Genomic DNA, 13,815 nt, shown 5'->3' with positions numbered 1-13,815 from the left:
TCATACTGTAAATTACCTCAAGAACTTTGTGAATCTTGCAGACATTATTAACATTTAAAGACTTCCTGAAGGATTTTGAAGTTAAAGATTCCACATGGAAAGTGTGGAAAAAATCATGGAAAAAATCATGTAACCTTTTTTTAATTTTAACATTTTGTTTTGATAATAATCATTTGGTTTTCATTTTATTTGAATTTTTTTCATAAAGTCTTAAATGTGACTTTTTTTATTGCAGCAAAATGTATCAATGACTGAGCCTTTGGTTGATGGTGAAGGCTATCCCCGCAGTGACATTGATATCTATGCTGTGTGCCATTTAAGGCATGAAATCATTCGTAAGCATATAATTTTTATAATATTTTGTGAAAGTTAGCAGCTTCTCTAAATCATATGTTTAAGTCCAAAATTACATTAATTAATAGAGTAATTGATTTTTTTTGGGGGGGAGGAATAGAAGGAATAATGTATATAAATAATGCAGTTCTGCATTATTTGGCAATCTTACATTCTCAGTTAGAATATTGATTGTGAAATTTTTTTATAGTACTTTTAATTTGCTGTCTTCATTTTAGGCAAAGAGAATGACTGCAAAGCTTTGACTAAAGAAATAGAACAAAACCTGTATGCTCTTCATGCTGAGGAAAAAGTGTCCACTAGTTTAGCTTCTTTAAATATACAACAAGGCTATTCTAAACCATTTGCAAGAGTTGATTTAGTGGATCAGAATTCTCCAGCACAAAAGGCTGTAAGTGCCTGTAAAGCAATTTTCTTTCTTTTCTCTTTTTCAAAAATAATTTTTAAACTTTAATAACATTAAATTAGCATTTATGTAAGTCATAAATGGCAGTTGGAACACATGCAATTGATGAGTTCTTACTTTGTAGCCTTTAACAAAAATTATTATATATCACAGACTTCCTGATGCACGGGCTATTTAATTCTGCTACTGATTGATTCATCTCCTTAAAATATTGAAATAGGGTGCTAATCTGTGTTGCCAACTTCAAAATAGTGCCTTCCGTCTTCTATACACGTAACCTAACATTGGCGCTTCATAAACAGTGCTGAAATAGTTGTTTTGGAATACTGTGGTTTCCTCATTTTGTTTTGTTTATTATCCAAAATGTCTTGGAATCTTTTCTCTTTCAAACCTTTTTTTCCTAGCTTTCCTTTCCTTTTCCCTAGCTTTCAAACTAAGAAATAGGACAAAGTTGCAAGTGGCAGAATGAAATGAGTGCAGGGGCTGCTGCAGGTCCTCTGGAATGTATTTTTTGGCTTAAAAAATCCAGTACTATTGTTAATATGTAATACAGAGTGTTATCGTGATGCAGATACCAGTTTTCAGAGGTCCAGAACCATTCTTTGTTAGCACTAACATATAAGCATTATAGAAGTAGAACTTTAGTCATAATCTAATATATACATTGGTGTGCAAAACTTAAGCAACAGCAGGGGTTTTTGCCATAACTCCACGAGAAATCTACTGAGAGACATGAAATGCAGAAATGAAGGAGAGTATTATATACGTAAAGGATGACGAAAGCATCAGAGCTGAAAAAGGAATACAATGCATACGGTATGGAATCGAACAAAAACAAGCTTTATTGAATGCATAGTATCGTGACTCATGATTATCCAAGAGGAAGAACAACTAGCAGATGTTCCATAATATGGGATATGCCCTCCCCTCACTGTAATGGTTGCTTCGCACCGTCTCCACATACTCAGAACCAGCTGGTGCAACATTTCTTGCAATAGGAGTGCCCATTCCTCAATCAGCATCTGTTTGAGTTGTTGGGTGTTCTCCGGAGTATGTAAGCGTGCTGCAATGCATCTCCCCAAAGCATCCCACACATGTTCGATGGGATTTAAATCTGGGGAGTACGCTGGCCAATCCATTCGAGTGATATCTTCACTTTCCAGTAGCTCATCAACAGCAAGAGTCCGATGTGGTTGTGCATTATTATTCCATAAAAATTAAGTCTGGGCCAGTGGCACCTCGGAACAGACGCACGTGGGGAAGGAGTACCTCCTCACAATAGCGATCCCTGGTTACAGACCCTCTGTTGAAAACGTGGAGCTCAGTTTGCCCATTCAGCATAATGCCTGCCCAGACAAGAACTCCAGGACCACTGTTACAGTGTCTTTCCTTGATGTTAGTGGGATAAAACTGGGTCCCGACCTCTCTCCAAATCAAAACGCGTTGAGAATCGCTTCTGGTACTCAACCGACTCTCATCCGTAAAGAAGATACAACTCCATTGTTCAGTTGTCCAGTTTTGGTGCTCTCTGCACCACTGTAAACAATGGCATCGGTGGCCAACTTTCAACGGGAGGCAGTGTTCAGGATGGTGGGCGAATAGTCCCCCTTTGTGAAGGTGTCTGGCCACAGTAAACCGCAACACTTGTCACCCCGTTGCTGTACAGAGTTGCTGAGCAATGGCGCTTGCTGACTGCTGTCGGCCTCTTTTCACCTGCAGGACGATATATCGTGCATCCCCTGCAATTATCGTCCCCGGGCAGCCACCACCAACCTTTCTAACAGCTGTACCTGTGGTTTGGAACGTTTTGCAAGTGCACGAAATGACACTTTTGTTGATTCCGAACTCTGCAGCTATACTGGTGACAGTACGCCCCTCTTCCAGCTTTCCGATCATTCTTCCACTTGTGAAGTCGTCCAGGTGATTTCTTCTAGCCATATTTCACGAACTGACTCACTGGCACTTGCAGCGAATATGTTGAATTGCGTCTTTGTCCTTCCTTTTATTCTACTGTTGAGCTGTACTTGCTGACATCACGCATTTTGTATACACTCACGTCGCCTCTGATGTTTTGTTCCTGATATTTGCATACGCATGACGTTTCTACTGACTTGCATGTTCATTGTACTGATCTCCAGACCTCCTTTTCTCGCAATTTCATGGCTATCTGCTAAATTTTTATATTGTTGCTTAAGTTTTACACACCAGTTTATATTAAATTAGTGTATGTTGAGGGATCTTAAAAATTCAGGTGTCATCTTTGTTCTGAAGGTGTCATCTCAAGATGATGATTCAGGTGGATGCCTCAAGTTGGTGATTCAGGTGTCATCTCAAGATCTTATCCATGAATCCAAGATTCATCCTTTTGTGAATATTGGATAAGATGTTGCGAATGGTCAAATAGCTCTTTCATAATCTGCCTGGGAACAAATTTTACTGGCACATGAATCATCTCTAGATCTCATAAAATCTGGGAACTCAAGTCAGTTAAAATGTTTGTTTTCTGTTATTTTTCTGTCGTTTACTTTCTTGAACATTCGGTTGAAGACTTGACCAATCCCAAGCAGTGGCTCTTCCCCCCCCCTTTGGTTGATGGGAGGGTAGTTAGGAAAAGGTTTATCCTCCAATAAAACTTTCCCTTTTTGAAATATGAATATCACTTAAATGTCAGGTGGTTCATCACATCTTTACTGAATGCTGTCTTTAATGACTAAACTAAATGGGCTAAAACTAAATGGACTGATGAATATTTTTTATCTTAAATATCTAAGATAAAAAGTATTTAAATTAAGTTACTAATTTTAATTTGCAAGAACCTTAATTATCTACTTTAGTTTGGATATTTTCCCTTTTCATATTAATAATATCTGCTTATATTTAACCTATCTAATCTGCATCATTTTCAAACTAACCCATAGCATATCATTTTTATATAATGCAGATAATTTTGAAAAGAGAAACATGATTACATCATCCAGTGTCAAAACAGCATTAATAAATTAATAATTTATTTCATGATGATGAAAAAATTTTAAACATACTGTATCAGCAAGAATATAAAATTGAATGAGCCATTAAATGGAAATATCGCAATAATTTACATGTTCATTCTTTGAACAATTTCCATGTTTTTCAACAAAATTACTTTAAACAGTTGTAATTCAAAGCTCTTCGTATATTTACCCGTTTTGTGCAAATAAAAAAAAATAAAAAAAAAAAACTTGATTTAATTTACATTTAGACTGGAAGGGAGAAATGTTTGCGTTCTTTTAATGGGTTAGCTGCTTGTGTGGCCAGCCACCTAAAAAATATGTAAGAAAAGAAAAGAGAAAAATGATGATTCTAATGAGCCCAGATAGTGTAATTTCCCAGGTCCAGCTAGTTATTAATAATAATGAAGGCAAATAACTCCATTTATTATTGCTTTTAAACAATGTAATTTGTAAACCAAAAACAGATATATGAACCCTCTGAGTGCTCAATTTGTGAAATGAAATCACTTCCAAAATTGCGGGGTTTTTTTTCCTCCATATTTAAATCTATATATATTGGAGAATTTATTTTCCTTTTGATTATATTTGATTTCTTTTTGATTGGTAACAACATCTGGCAACTTTTTGCAGGTTGACCATAGAGCATTTTTGAAGGGATTATGCTATTGAGAAAATAACATTGAAAATAATGGTTCATCCACTAGTTGTCTATCCAGCAATATTGTTAATGGATTTTATGTTACAAAAGTCATTTCCGTGGTGTGGCAAATGTGCAAAGTGGTCATAAAGTCCCCGAACAATTTTAACAGCTTGTTTGGGAATAGAACGACGTTAGTACTGTCACACTTTCACAAGCAAGGTTCAAAGTGTTTGTGACAAGTTACAAACTTTTATTATTTATAACGTGCACCGCCATTAGGCTTTACACGGAAAGAGTGAGAAGTCCCTTGGAGGACTTTATAAGATAAACTGGCTCCACATTACAGGGGGGGGGGGAGACATGAAAATGCCCATACAAGCCAGCCTATTTACTGGGACTTGAACCCTGGATCTAACTACCAGTGTTCATTGACTTTTAACACTCAGCCATTGGTTTGTGTTATGCAACCTTGATTTGCAACAAAATGATCTTGACGATCCTGAAAATGCAGTGAATTAATATATCAAGGTAAACTCTGGTTTTTATCATTGAATTGATGGGTTTGTTCATTGAATTATTTTTAAATGCTCCTAAAATCTTGTCATGAGCCTCCCACACTAAATATTCACTTTCGGATTGTACCATTTAATCTCCATTGTGACATCAGTATTTTTTATCCTCCAAATCCTCACGTTATATGTATATTATTAAACCAAAACTGATTGTGGGAAGAACTTTGATGTAGGTGTAATAGCATTATAAAAATTCACAGCACTACCTCTAATAGAGTGCTCACAAATATATGGTAAAATTGTTCATTAACTTGTGGACCCGCTCATATTTTCAAACCACTCGCATATTGCTGGAAACATCAACTTCCTCAAAAGTCATTATGTTTTCACCAAAATTTTGTATCGGAATCCCAGTTTTGTCTTGATCTTGCTTCAAGTACTTGTATAGTTGTTATTTTGTCATTTGGTATTATGATCTTTTGGATGAAATTATGATATTGCATTTGTATTAGAATCAATTCACATTGCATTCATCTCTAAAAGATATCAAGTACTGTTTTCATATCCATTGGTGATACATTTTACTTTCTCAGTTATATAAATTGTAGATAATATTGAGAACTATATGTAGTGAGGTAGTCATGTAATTTATATTAATACAGTAAAGTTTTAATGAATGAATGACACATAATAAGACATTATTAACATTCAATGAAGTGTAACTTACCATATTATGTATTTTCATAGAAAAGCAATTCTGGGTCTTAGTATACTTTTCAAAAGATGAGTGTGGAATGAAAAAGTGCTATGCTGTGTATGGTATCATACTTTTGCATGAAAGCAGCGTATAAGTAATTAAATATTTTTATGAATCACATATTTATGTGAGTGTTTGATGTGTTCACATTTAACATGCATTTTTAAACTTAAAACTGTTTATTTTTTTAATTTTAATTATGGGTTTAGGTAAATTGTGCTGGATTCCATACACTCATCACATATGAAATATATTACATCATTTAGTGTAATATATTTTAAAATGCTTTTTAAAACCCAGGTTTCTGATCTTGCAATATTTTTCAATTCTGATGTATGTGAAGGGGGAGGACAAAAGTATTAAATACTTTTCAAAAAATGCTTTAATTTGCTACTGTAGGATACTTGTGAACTGGCAGAGATTTTGTGTAATTTTTGTGAGGGAAAATGTTTTAAATTAAAAATTTAAAATTAATATTAATGGAAGAATTTCCATAGGAAAGGCTAACGTCTTTCAGTTTTAAAATTTTGCCCTGAAATGGATAAGCTGATCTCATTTAACAATGAACACTAGATCGCATATGTTTTTAAGTAAATACAGCAACTTGTTGAGATTCTGAATGAACTGAAATTAGTCTAGACTTAGATAAGTTATATGCCAAAAGAAAGCAAATTTATAAGCTATAAACTTATTGTTAGCTACACTATTAATGGATAATAAATTTTTCCAAACTATAAATTGTGCTATTAGTAGAGGTTTTGCATTTTAGTACATTCAAATTTATTTTATTTGAATTCAAATTTATTCAATTTTATTCACATTTAAATTTATTTGATTTTATTTTTGTCAAAAAAATTAAACAAAAACTAAGTTTACTTTATTATTATTATAAATTAATAAAACTAAGAACTTTGTATTAATAATCACAGTTTGTATAATTATTTTCATATTTTATTGTAAAAAGTGTTCTGCTATTTTTCATATGCAAAATTTCTTTTTACCTTTTAATAATTCATTTAAAAAATTTGTTTCATTCTTTATCCAAAGCTTGAGTGTCAAGATTAAACAATTTTCATTGTTTTTAATCTTTCTTGTATTTGCATCAATAGTAAATAATAATAATAATAATAATTATTACAAAACAGTATGGCACATGTATATACATAGAATAAATTATATATATAAAATACATACATATATATAAAGAAATATAAAAATAGGCTAAAAATTAGAAGTAAAAATTTTTTTAAAACCTGTCTGTGCTAGAGCTGCAGGATTGTAGTACAATAAACTTAAAGCATCTAAATTAATTAATAAATTGGAATGAAAGCAAGGCAATTCCTCTATAACATAATAATTGCAACCGTGTAAGAGGTTTAACACAATATCAAAACTAATCCAATTAAAGAAAGAATTCATAGTAGAACAATCTTGAAAAATAAAAATGTGAAAGGAAAAGTATATGAAATTATACAAATAAAAATTAATTTCCTTTTATTGAAACTCCAATTCAGAACTCATCAGGGAAAAATGAATCAAAGTCAATTAATATGTTTCATTCTCCTGGTCCATTTGAGATCAAAAATTGTAAAAAGATTTCAATTCCAAATTTTTTTAGACTTTAAAATTCATATAAAATCGAATCTCAAATGCACCAGAAATTTCAATACACATTTTCAAAACACTTGGAAAAAAGAATAATTCATTCCATAGTGCCAAAATGACAAAAAAAAAAAAAAAAGAAAGAAAGAAAAAAAAAGAAAAAGAAAGAAAGAAACTTTACATTATGTACATAGAAATTTAAAAAAAGAAAAGAAAAAAAAAAAAAAAAAAAAAAGGTCTAAAACCAATACAGTCAAAAGTCGTTAATCCGGACTCGTCAGGACTTCGGCGATTCCGGATTATAGATCATCATTTAAAATCTGATAAGATGGCATGCAGAAATTATAAAATTAAAAATATGAAGCCATAATTTATGAAATAAACATCAATTATGATCTAAAGGGTATCAAAATTTACAAAAAAAAAAAAAAAAAAAAAAAAAAAAAGCTTAATATTTATTTGTTTTACTTTATTAAACATTTCTTTCAATGTACATTGTTTGAGTTGCTTCGTTTTTTTATGTGATAATACATTCTCTTTAATTCTATAAACAGACATAATTTCTTGTTCAGTTACAAAGTTCCGCTGTTCAAGTCCTATAATTGCTGTGTCGAGAATACCAACTAATTTGTCAATCGAAATTTTTTCGTTTTCAATAACCTCTGTTACTTCGCTTTCGGAAGCGAATTATAAAGACGAGGAATTTGATTTAAATCATATCAAAGACACAGAGTACATCGAGATTAAATACTACATTTAGTAAGGAATTATAAGCCAAATAAAATAAAAACATTTGCCCTGAAGATAAGGATAGTGCTGACAGATGAACTTCCAATTCATTGCGCGCTGCAGCGTTAAAGATAAACAAACGTTAAAGTTTAGATAAACAAAGGATGCCTTTATCCATTTTTTGCAGCAATTCCACTTTTTGTTTAACTTTGAAACATACTTTCGCTTTGTAGATGATTTACATATTAGTAAATATATATCAGAAATTCTATTCGACATAATCGAAAGTTCAAGCTTACTTTTATAAAATTGCTCTAACAGTCTGCAAAAAATAATAAGCCAAATCCAATTCGAAGATTAAGAAACAACGCAATCTGCAACATTAACTGAATTAGATAATTTTAGCTTAGCTTATACATTAAACGCTCATTCGTATAAGTATTTTGCGCACGCACACACCTATATTCTTAAACCGTAAATGCATGGTCTTACAAACTTTCTGCGCATGCGTCAGAGGTCCGGATTATAGATCATTCCGGATTATGGGTGTCCGAATTAACAACTTTTGACTGTATATGCTAATAAAAATTCAAAGCAAGTATAAATAAAGAGCAAAACATGTAGTAATTTACACAAACTAAAAATTTGGAAGATTTCCGATTATGCTAAACTTTTAATATCAAGAAAATGAAAAATTGTATTTAGAGATTTCTATAAATAAAAAAGTTAAATTTGAGCTTTATACAGCTAAAAAATTGAAAACCTATCTGAAACAATAACTGAAAAAGACGAATTTACTGAAATCATAACGCGACCTTCTATGCATGCTCTAACTGAATTCTAAAGATGACCAAACAGTGTACTTGCTAAAGAAAGTAGAATTCGAACTGCTCTAAAAAGGCGAAATTTTGTAGGTTCTTTGAAAAGTAAGGTTCAAACTGTCCAATAGCAGAATAAAGTATTTTAACATGTGTTTAAAATGCCATACCCTGTTATATATTTTGTGGGGGGGGAGTGTCAGTGATGGGGTGTGGTCTGTAAAATTATTACTGATGAGGAGAAGGTGATCGTCAACCGAAAATGGTGGCGTAAAAAACTTCTAAAAGAAGCTGCTCTCTGTAAAATCTTAGAGCGCAAAAACAGAACTGGCTCAGAGTTTAGGAAAAGGAAAAAAGGTATATATTATAAAAGGTAACAGTCTTCATATAGTATTGAGTGGGAAGTACAGTACGCCTTAAATACTAGAAACCCCATTTTTTTATTAACAGCTAGATTTTGCCAGTTATAAATTTACAAAATACTAAAAATAATTAAAAGGGAAAAAATATATACAAGATCTCTTTGTACATATTTACATTAAATTTCTTATCGTAGTCATTTGACTATTACGTCCAGTTAAGATTTAAGTAATAATTATCATATCACTTTAGATGAGAAATTTTAAAAAAGTAGTTAATACCAGCTTTCTTTAAAGATATAGAAATTTTGAATCGAGGTGTTTTATTTTCTAAGAGAATATTGACTAAGTATTCAACTTACAAGAAGTTGTTAGTTGCTGTTGCAAATATTTTTGATTCTGATGAATTGAGTATGTATGGTATTAAGTATTATTCTTTCGAAAATATTGGAATGCCTCTGGATGAGTCGGGAAATCTAAATCTCTTCTTTTGTCGTAGATTTTAATATCTTTAAAATTGATAATTTACAAGTCTAGGTAAATATCTTCTTGTTGAAAGTTAGTTTTATTTAGTATCAAACATGAAGAATAAATGCGATCGTATTCTGTTTGATTGTAGTTGTTGAATGTAATGATATCTATGTATCTGTAAATGTTAGAGTAATATGAACATTTTACTTGAGATAACTGTTGTTGGAAATGAAATTCCTTGGTGAAAAGGTACAGAATACAGATCGTTGATCTTGAGCAAGTCTCCATCGGGATTCTGTGTATTTGTTTAAAAAAAGCATTATTAAATGCTATGTAGTTATTAAATAGAATACTTTTTAAATATAGTTTCCACTCTTCTTTGGAAATAACTGTAATAACATGTAGAAATAGATGTAGAGAACTTTTTAAAGTATTTTCGTGAAATGGTAGTCTATTTCTTTCATGTAATTTCTGGTCCCGTTAACTATGAATCGAAATTTGGCTGGCATTTTGAGCTCTGAAAAGTGCATACAAAATGCTACATTACCTATTCTTGTATATTTGGCAGAAATGTGGACAACTAATGCCATCTGTTAGCCCACATCTAAATAAACAATTAAACATTACAGAAAAGCCGAAAGGAAACCTTGAACGTGGAAAGTGCAGGTTGCACAGTTAAATAGATGTCAAAAATTCATTCCCGCGGAAATTGCGGGTAGCACAAATTTGCTACTTCTATGTTGCCCGTGGAAATCGCGGGATGTGCAGTGAGAGGGTTAAGCTACCTAGTTTCTACCTAGTGTTATGACCGATTAAAAATTAATACACCCTTTAAACTACAACAACATCTATTTCCAGACATAATATACAGGCAATACCAAGCTATCACTAGCTTGGTATTGCCTGTATTTTGTCTGGAAATAGATATTGTTGTAGTTTGAAAAATGTATTAATTTTTAATCGGTCATAAACAGGATGCTTGAATCGGATACTACAGAAATGTCTATTTTCAAAAGATTTACTGCTATGTAGTTTGTATTTATGAAAGTCTGTTCTAATGTCTTTTACTAATTGGAGGCCTTTATATTTAAATTGAAAGTGGTAGAGCAATTGCTTAATTATTTTGTGTTTGAACCTGTATAGTAAATTGCTAATCCTTTTAATGAAAAGCTGCTGCTGAAAAAATTATGAAATTTTGTAATCAATTTTTCAAAGTGTACAGCAAAAAAAAAAAAAAAAAAAAAAAAAAAAAAAAAAAAAAAAGTCTTTTATTTCTATCTCCTTCTCTTGTTCCTCTTGTTGTTTGGTACAGAATCTTCCAAATTGACTATATACTGAATTGTCTTTATCTCTTAAATTAGTCTGTAAATAAGAATTGAGTTCGTAAGGGTAAAGTGTTTTATTTTGTAGTATGTAAACTGATTCCTTAAAAAGGTTTTATATACTAATATATCCTAATGAACTAATGAAAATACATATATACTAATGTTGTGTTGGGAATAATATCCACAATAGAAATACCAGTTTGTTCGAAATTGTGCATTTGAAAATGTTCAAGAACCGCAGCATTATTATCAAGCATCTTTCTTATGCTTAGGAGGCAGACTTTTAAATTCTTTAATGTGAGCTCAGTGGTTGTTAATCCTAATGTTAAGTTTGTTCTTGGTTTTTCCAATATAACTTAAGTTATATTTATTATAAGTGATTTTGTAAATACAGTTACAAGTTTTTCAAAGTGTTTGTTGTTTTATACTGAGCAGTGAGGAAGTGGTATTAAATCTACAAGTTTTTCAAAGCGAATTTTTACGTTCGACAATTTCAGTTGACTTTAAGTGAGCTAAAGTATGAAGGTAAAGAGGAAGCTAACCTACTTTACAGTTAGTTTTTTTGTAAGGAAAACTAAAACCTAAAAATTGCTCAATATTAAAGGGGAAAATCTTCCACATTCACTAATCGTAAATTGACTGCCCACCAGCGGCCGAGCGGTAAAGTCGCTGAACACTGGTAGTTCGGTCCGAGGTTCGAATCCCGTGAACGGGCTGGCTGCATGGGCGTTTTCGTGGTTTTCCCCATGTGTAACGTGTATACGAGCCAGTTTCCCTTAGTCCTCCACGAAGGCATCCCTCCCATTAGGCAGATAGCCCTCGAAGCTTTGCCACAATCACACACACACACACACACGTAAATTGACTAAAAGCCTTAAAGGAAACTGGAACACAAGTGTTAAAAGCTGCTAATCATAGTAAGTATTAAAAAAAATATAAAATAGGCTAAAGATTATAAATAAAAAAAATTTTAAAACCTGTTTTACAGTTTTTGATCTTTTTTATGTAATATTTTTATGGTTTTGATCTCAAATGGACCAGGAGAACGAAACATATTTTCCCTTTTGCATTTTTATTTTTCGAGATTATTCTACTATTAATTCTTTCTTTAATTGGTCTAGTTTTGATATTGTGTTAAACCTCTTATACATGGTTGTAATTGTTATATTATAGAGGAATTACCTTGCTTTTAATCCAATTTACTAATTAATTTAGATGCTTTATGTTTATATATATATATATGAATATGTAATGTAATAATAAGGGAAAATTCAAGCAGTGTTGATGCATACGTAGATCCATATTGAAGAGGAAGAGCTCCGATTGCGTTGTATGCTAATATGTTGAGTTCATAATAGCTAAGAAACTTGGCAGTCAAGGCAGTTTTAATTCCATCTTTATTTCCAGTTGACATTTGTGGCCACAGTTCACTTGACACTCTAATCATGTCTATTCAAGAAATTTTACATTTTTGATATTGTTGCGATAAAAACAGAGCAGAATGAAACAGCGTCTAAGCGGCACAAATGCAAAAGCTAAAGTATGTAGTTATGCAAGATGAAGCACACAAAGAGAAAGGTTTTGGTTTGAGTTAAAAGTTTCAGTTCCCAATGATTACATCATCAGAGCTGTGCAATGATCTAGAAATGACTGAATCCAAAGAAGTTATTACGATTTTTAGAACAGAGAGGGAGAATTAAAGAGTTGCTATTAGTTTAAATTATAATTTTGATTCACATATTTTTTTTATCTTATATCTATATGTATACACATATTAAATACAATATATATACAATATTAATCACACATGCATATATATATATATATACACTCAAAAGCAGTAGAAATGAGATGAGATTATAATAGATCTAATGTCAGATGTAGATTGCTGAAGATTTTGCATGTAATGTATATTTTATTGCCATATTGTTTTGTTACTTTTTAGAGAACATATTTAATATATTAACTTTTAATCACTGACTTTATTTTAAACATTTTATCATATTTCATTGTTTTATTTTTACTCTTGTTTTACATTAGGATTTACGTGTTGGTGATCTTATAGTAAAATTTGGTACCTTGAAGTACAGAAATTTTGAGAATCTTTCTGCTGTAGCAAGACTTGTTACCGAAAATCTAAGGGTATGAAATTAATATTATTAATTAAAATATTAGATGTTTGATTTTATATATCTATGTATGTATGTGTGTAATGTTACTGCCAAAGTGTAAAATCCATCATTCTATAGAATACCTAGATATTTTAGAGAATGCCGAAAACTGGCCAACAATGAAGCGATTAAACATTTCTCACATTGCCTAAGTAGGTATTCTATGGTAATCGGAAAGTATGAAATACATTTCCGATTAATTTTGAATATCGCAGGGTAAGGTGCGCGACTTTTATTCCTTCACTGAGATTCTAAATTTGCCATTTGCATTTTATACTGTGTTTGGAAATGTCAAAATGCATGCTCTTCCATTAGGTTCAGAATTTGCCATTTGCATTTTGAGCTTTTTTCAGGAGTATCAAAATACTCACTTAAATTTGTTCAGCAAAAAATTAGTTTTATACTGTGCTGAATAAAAATCAAACAGCAAGATATAGTATTGGAGAAGGAGTCACACTCAGTAGATGTGCAGCAACAATTCGAAGATGAACTATCTAAGCTTCGAGTTAGGCTGCAGTTTAGTTTGTTAACCAAAATTACTCACCATAAACTGTAAAAAAGGCCAAAATGATGTAAAAAAGGCGAGATGGCTACTAAGGAGTAACCATGGGACTATTGGTTTATGATGTGATTGTTTGTGGATAACAAAAGTATCATTTATCCTGTTAAAGAAGGCAT

The 13,815-nt window shown here is 31.7% G+C and overlaps 1 protein-coding gene across 2 annotated transcripts in view; it reads left to right on the top strand.

The window, feature by feature from the left end:
* Window positions 1-13,815, top strand: part of LOC118196877 (26S proteasome non-ATPase regulatory subunit 9) — a 40,958-nt gene that overhangs the window by 14,461 nt on the left and 12,682 nt on the right. For both annotated transcript variants that reach the window (XM_035368363.2, XM_085811739.1), the window contains exons 2-4: window positions 236-335; window positions 573-745; window positions 13,007-13,108. In XM_035368363.2, coding sequence (XP_035224254.1) covers window positions 236-335; window positions 573-745; window positions 13,007-13,108 — 375 coding nt within the window. The remainder of the gene's footprint in view (window positions 1-235; window positions 336-572; window positions 746-13,006; window positions 13,109-13,815) is intronic.

This window comes from Stegodyphus dumicola, chromosome 2 (genome assembly GCF_044657685.1).
Source record: "Stegodyphus dumicola isolate Sdum_Otavi_A_Nest chromosome 2, ASM4465768v1".
Classification (NCBI taxonomy): Eukaryota; Metazoa; Arthropoda; class Arachnida; order Araneae; family Eresidae; genus Stegodyphus; species Stegodyphus dumicola.
Note: the sequence above shows the minus strand (reverse complement) of the source record. Positions and strands in the feature narration are given on the sequence as shown.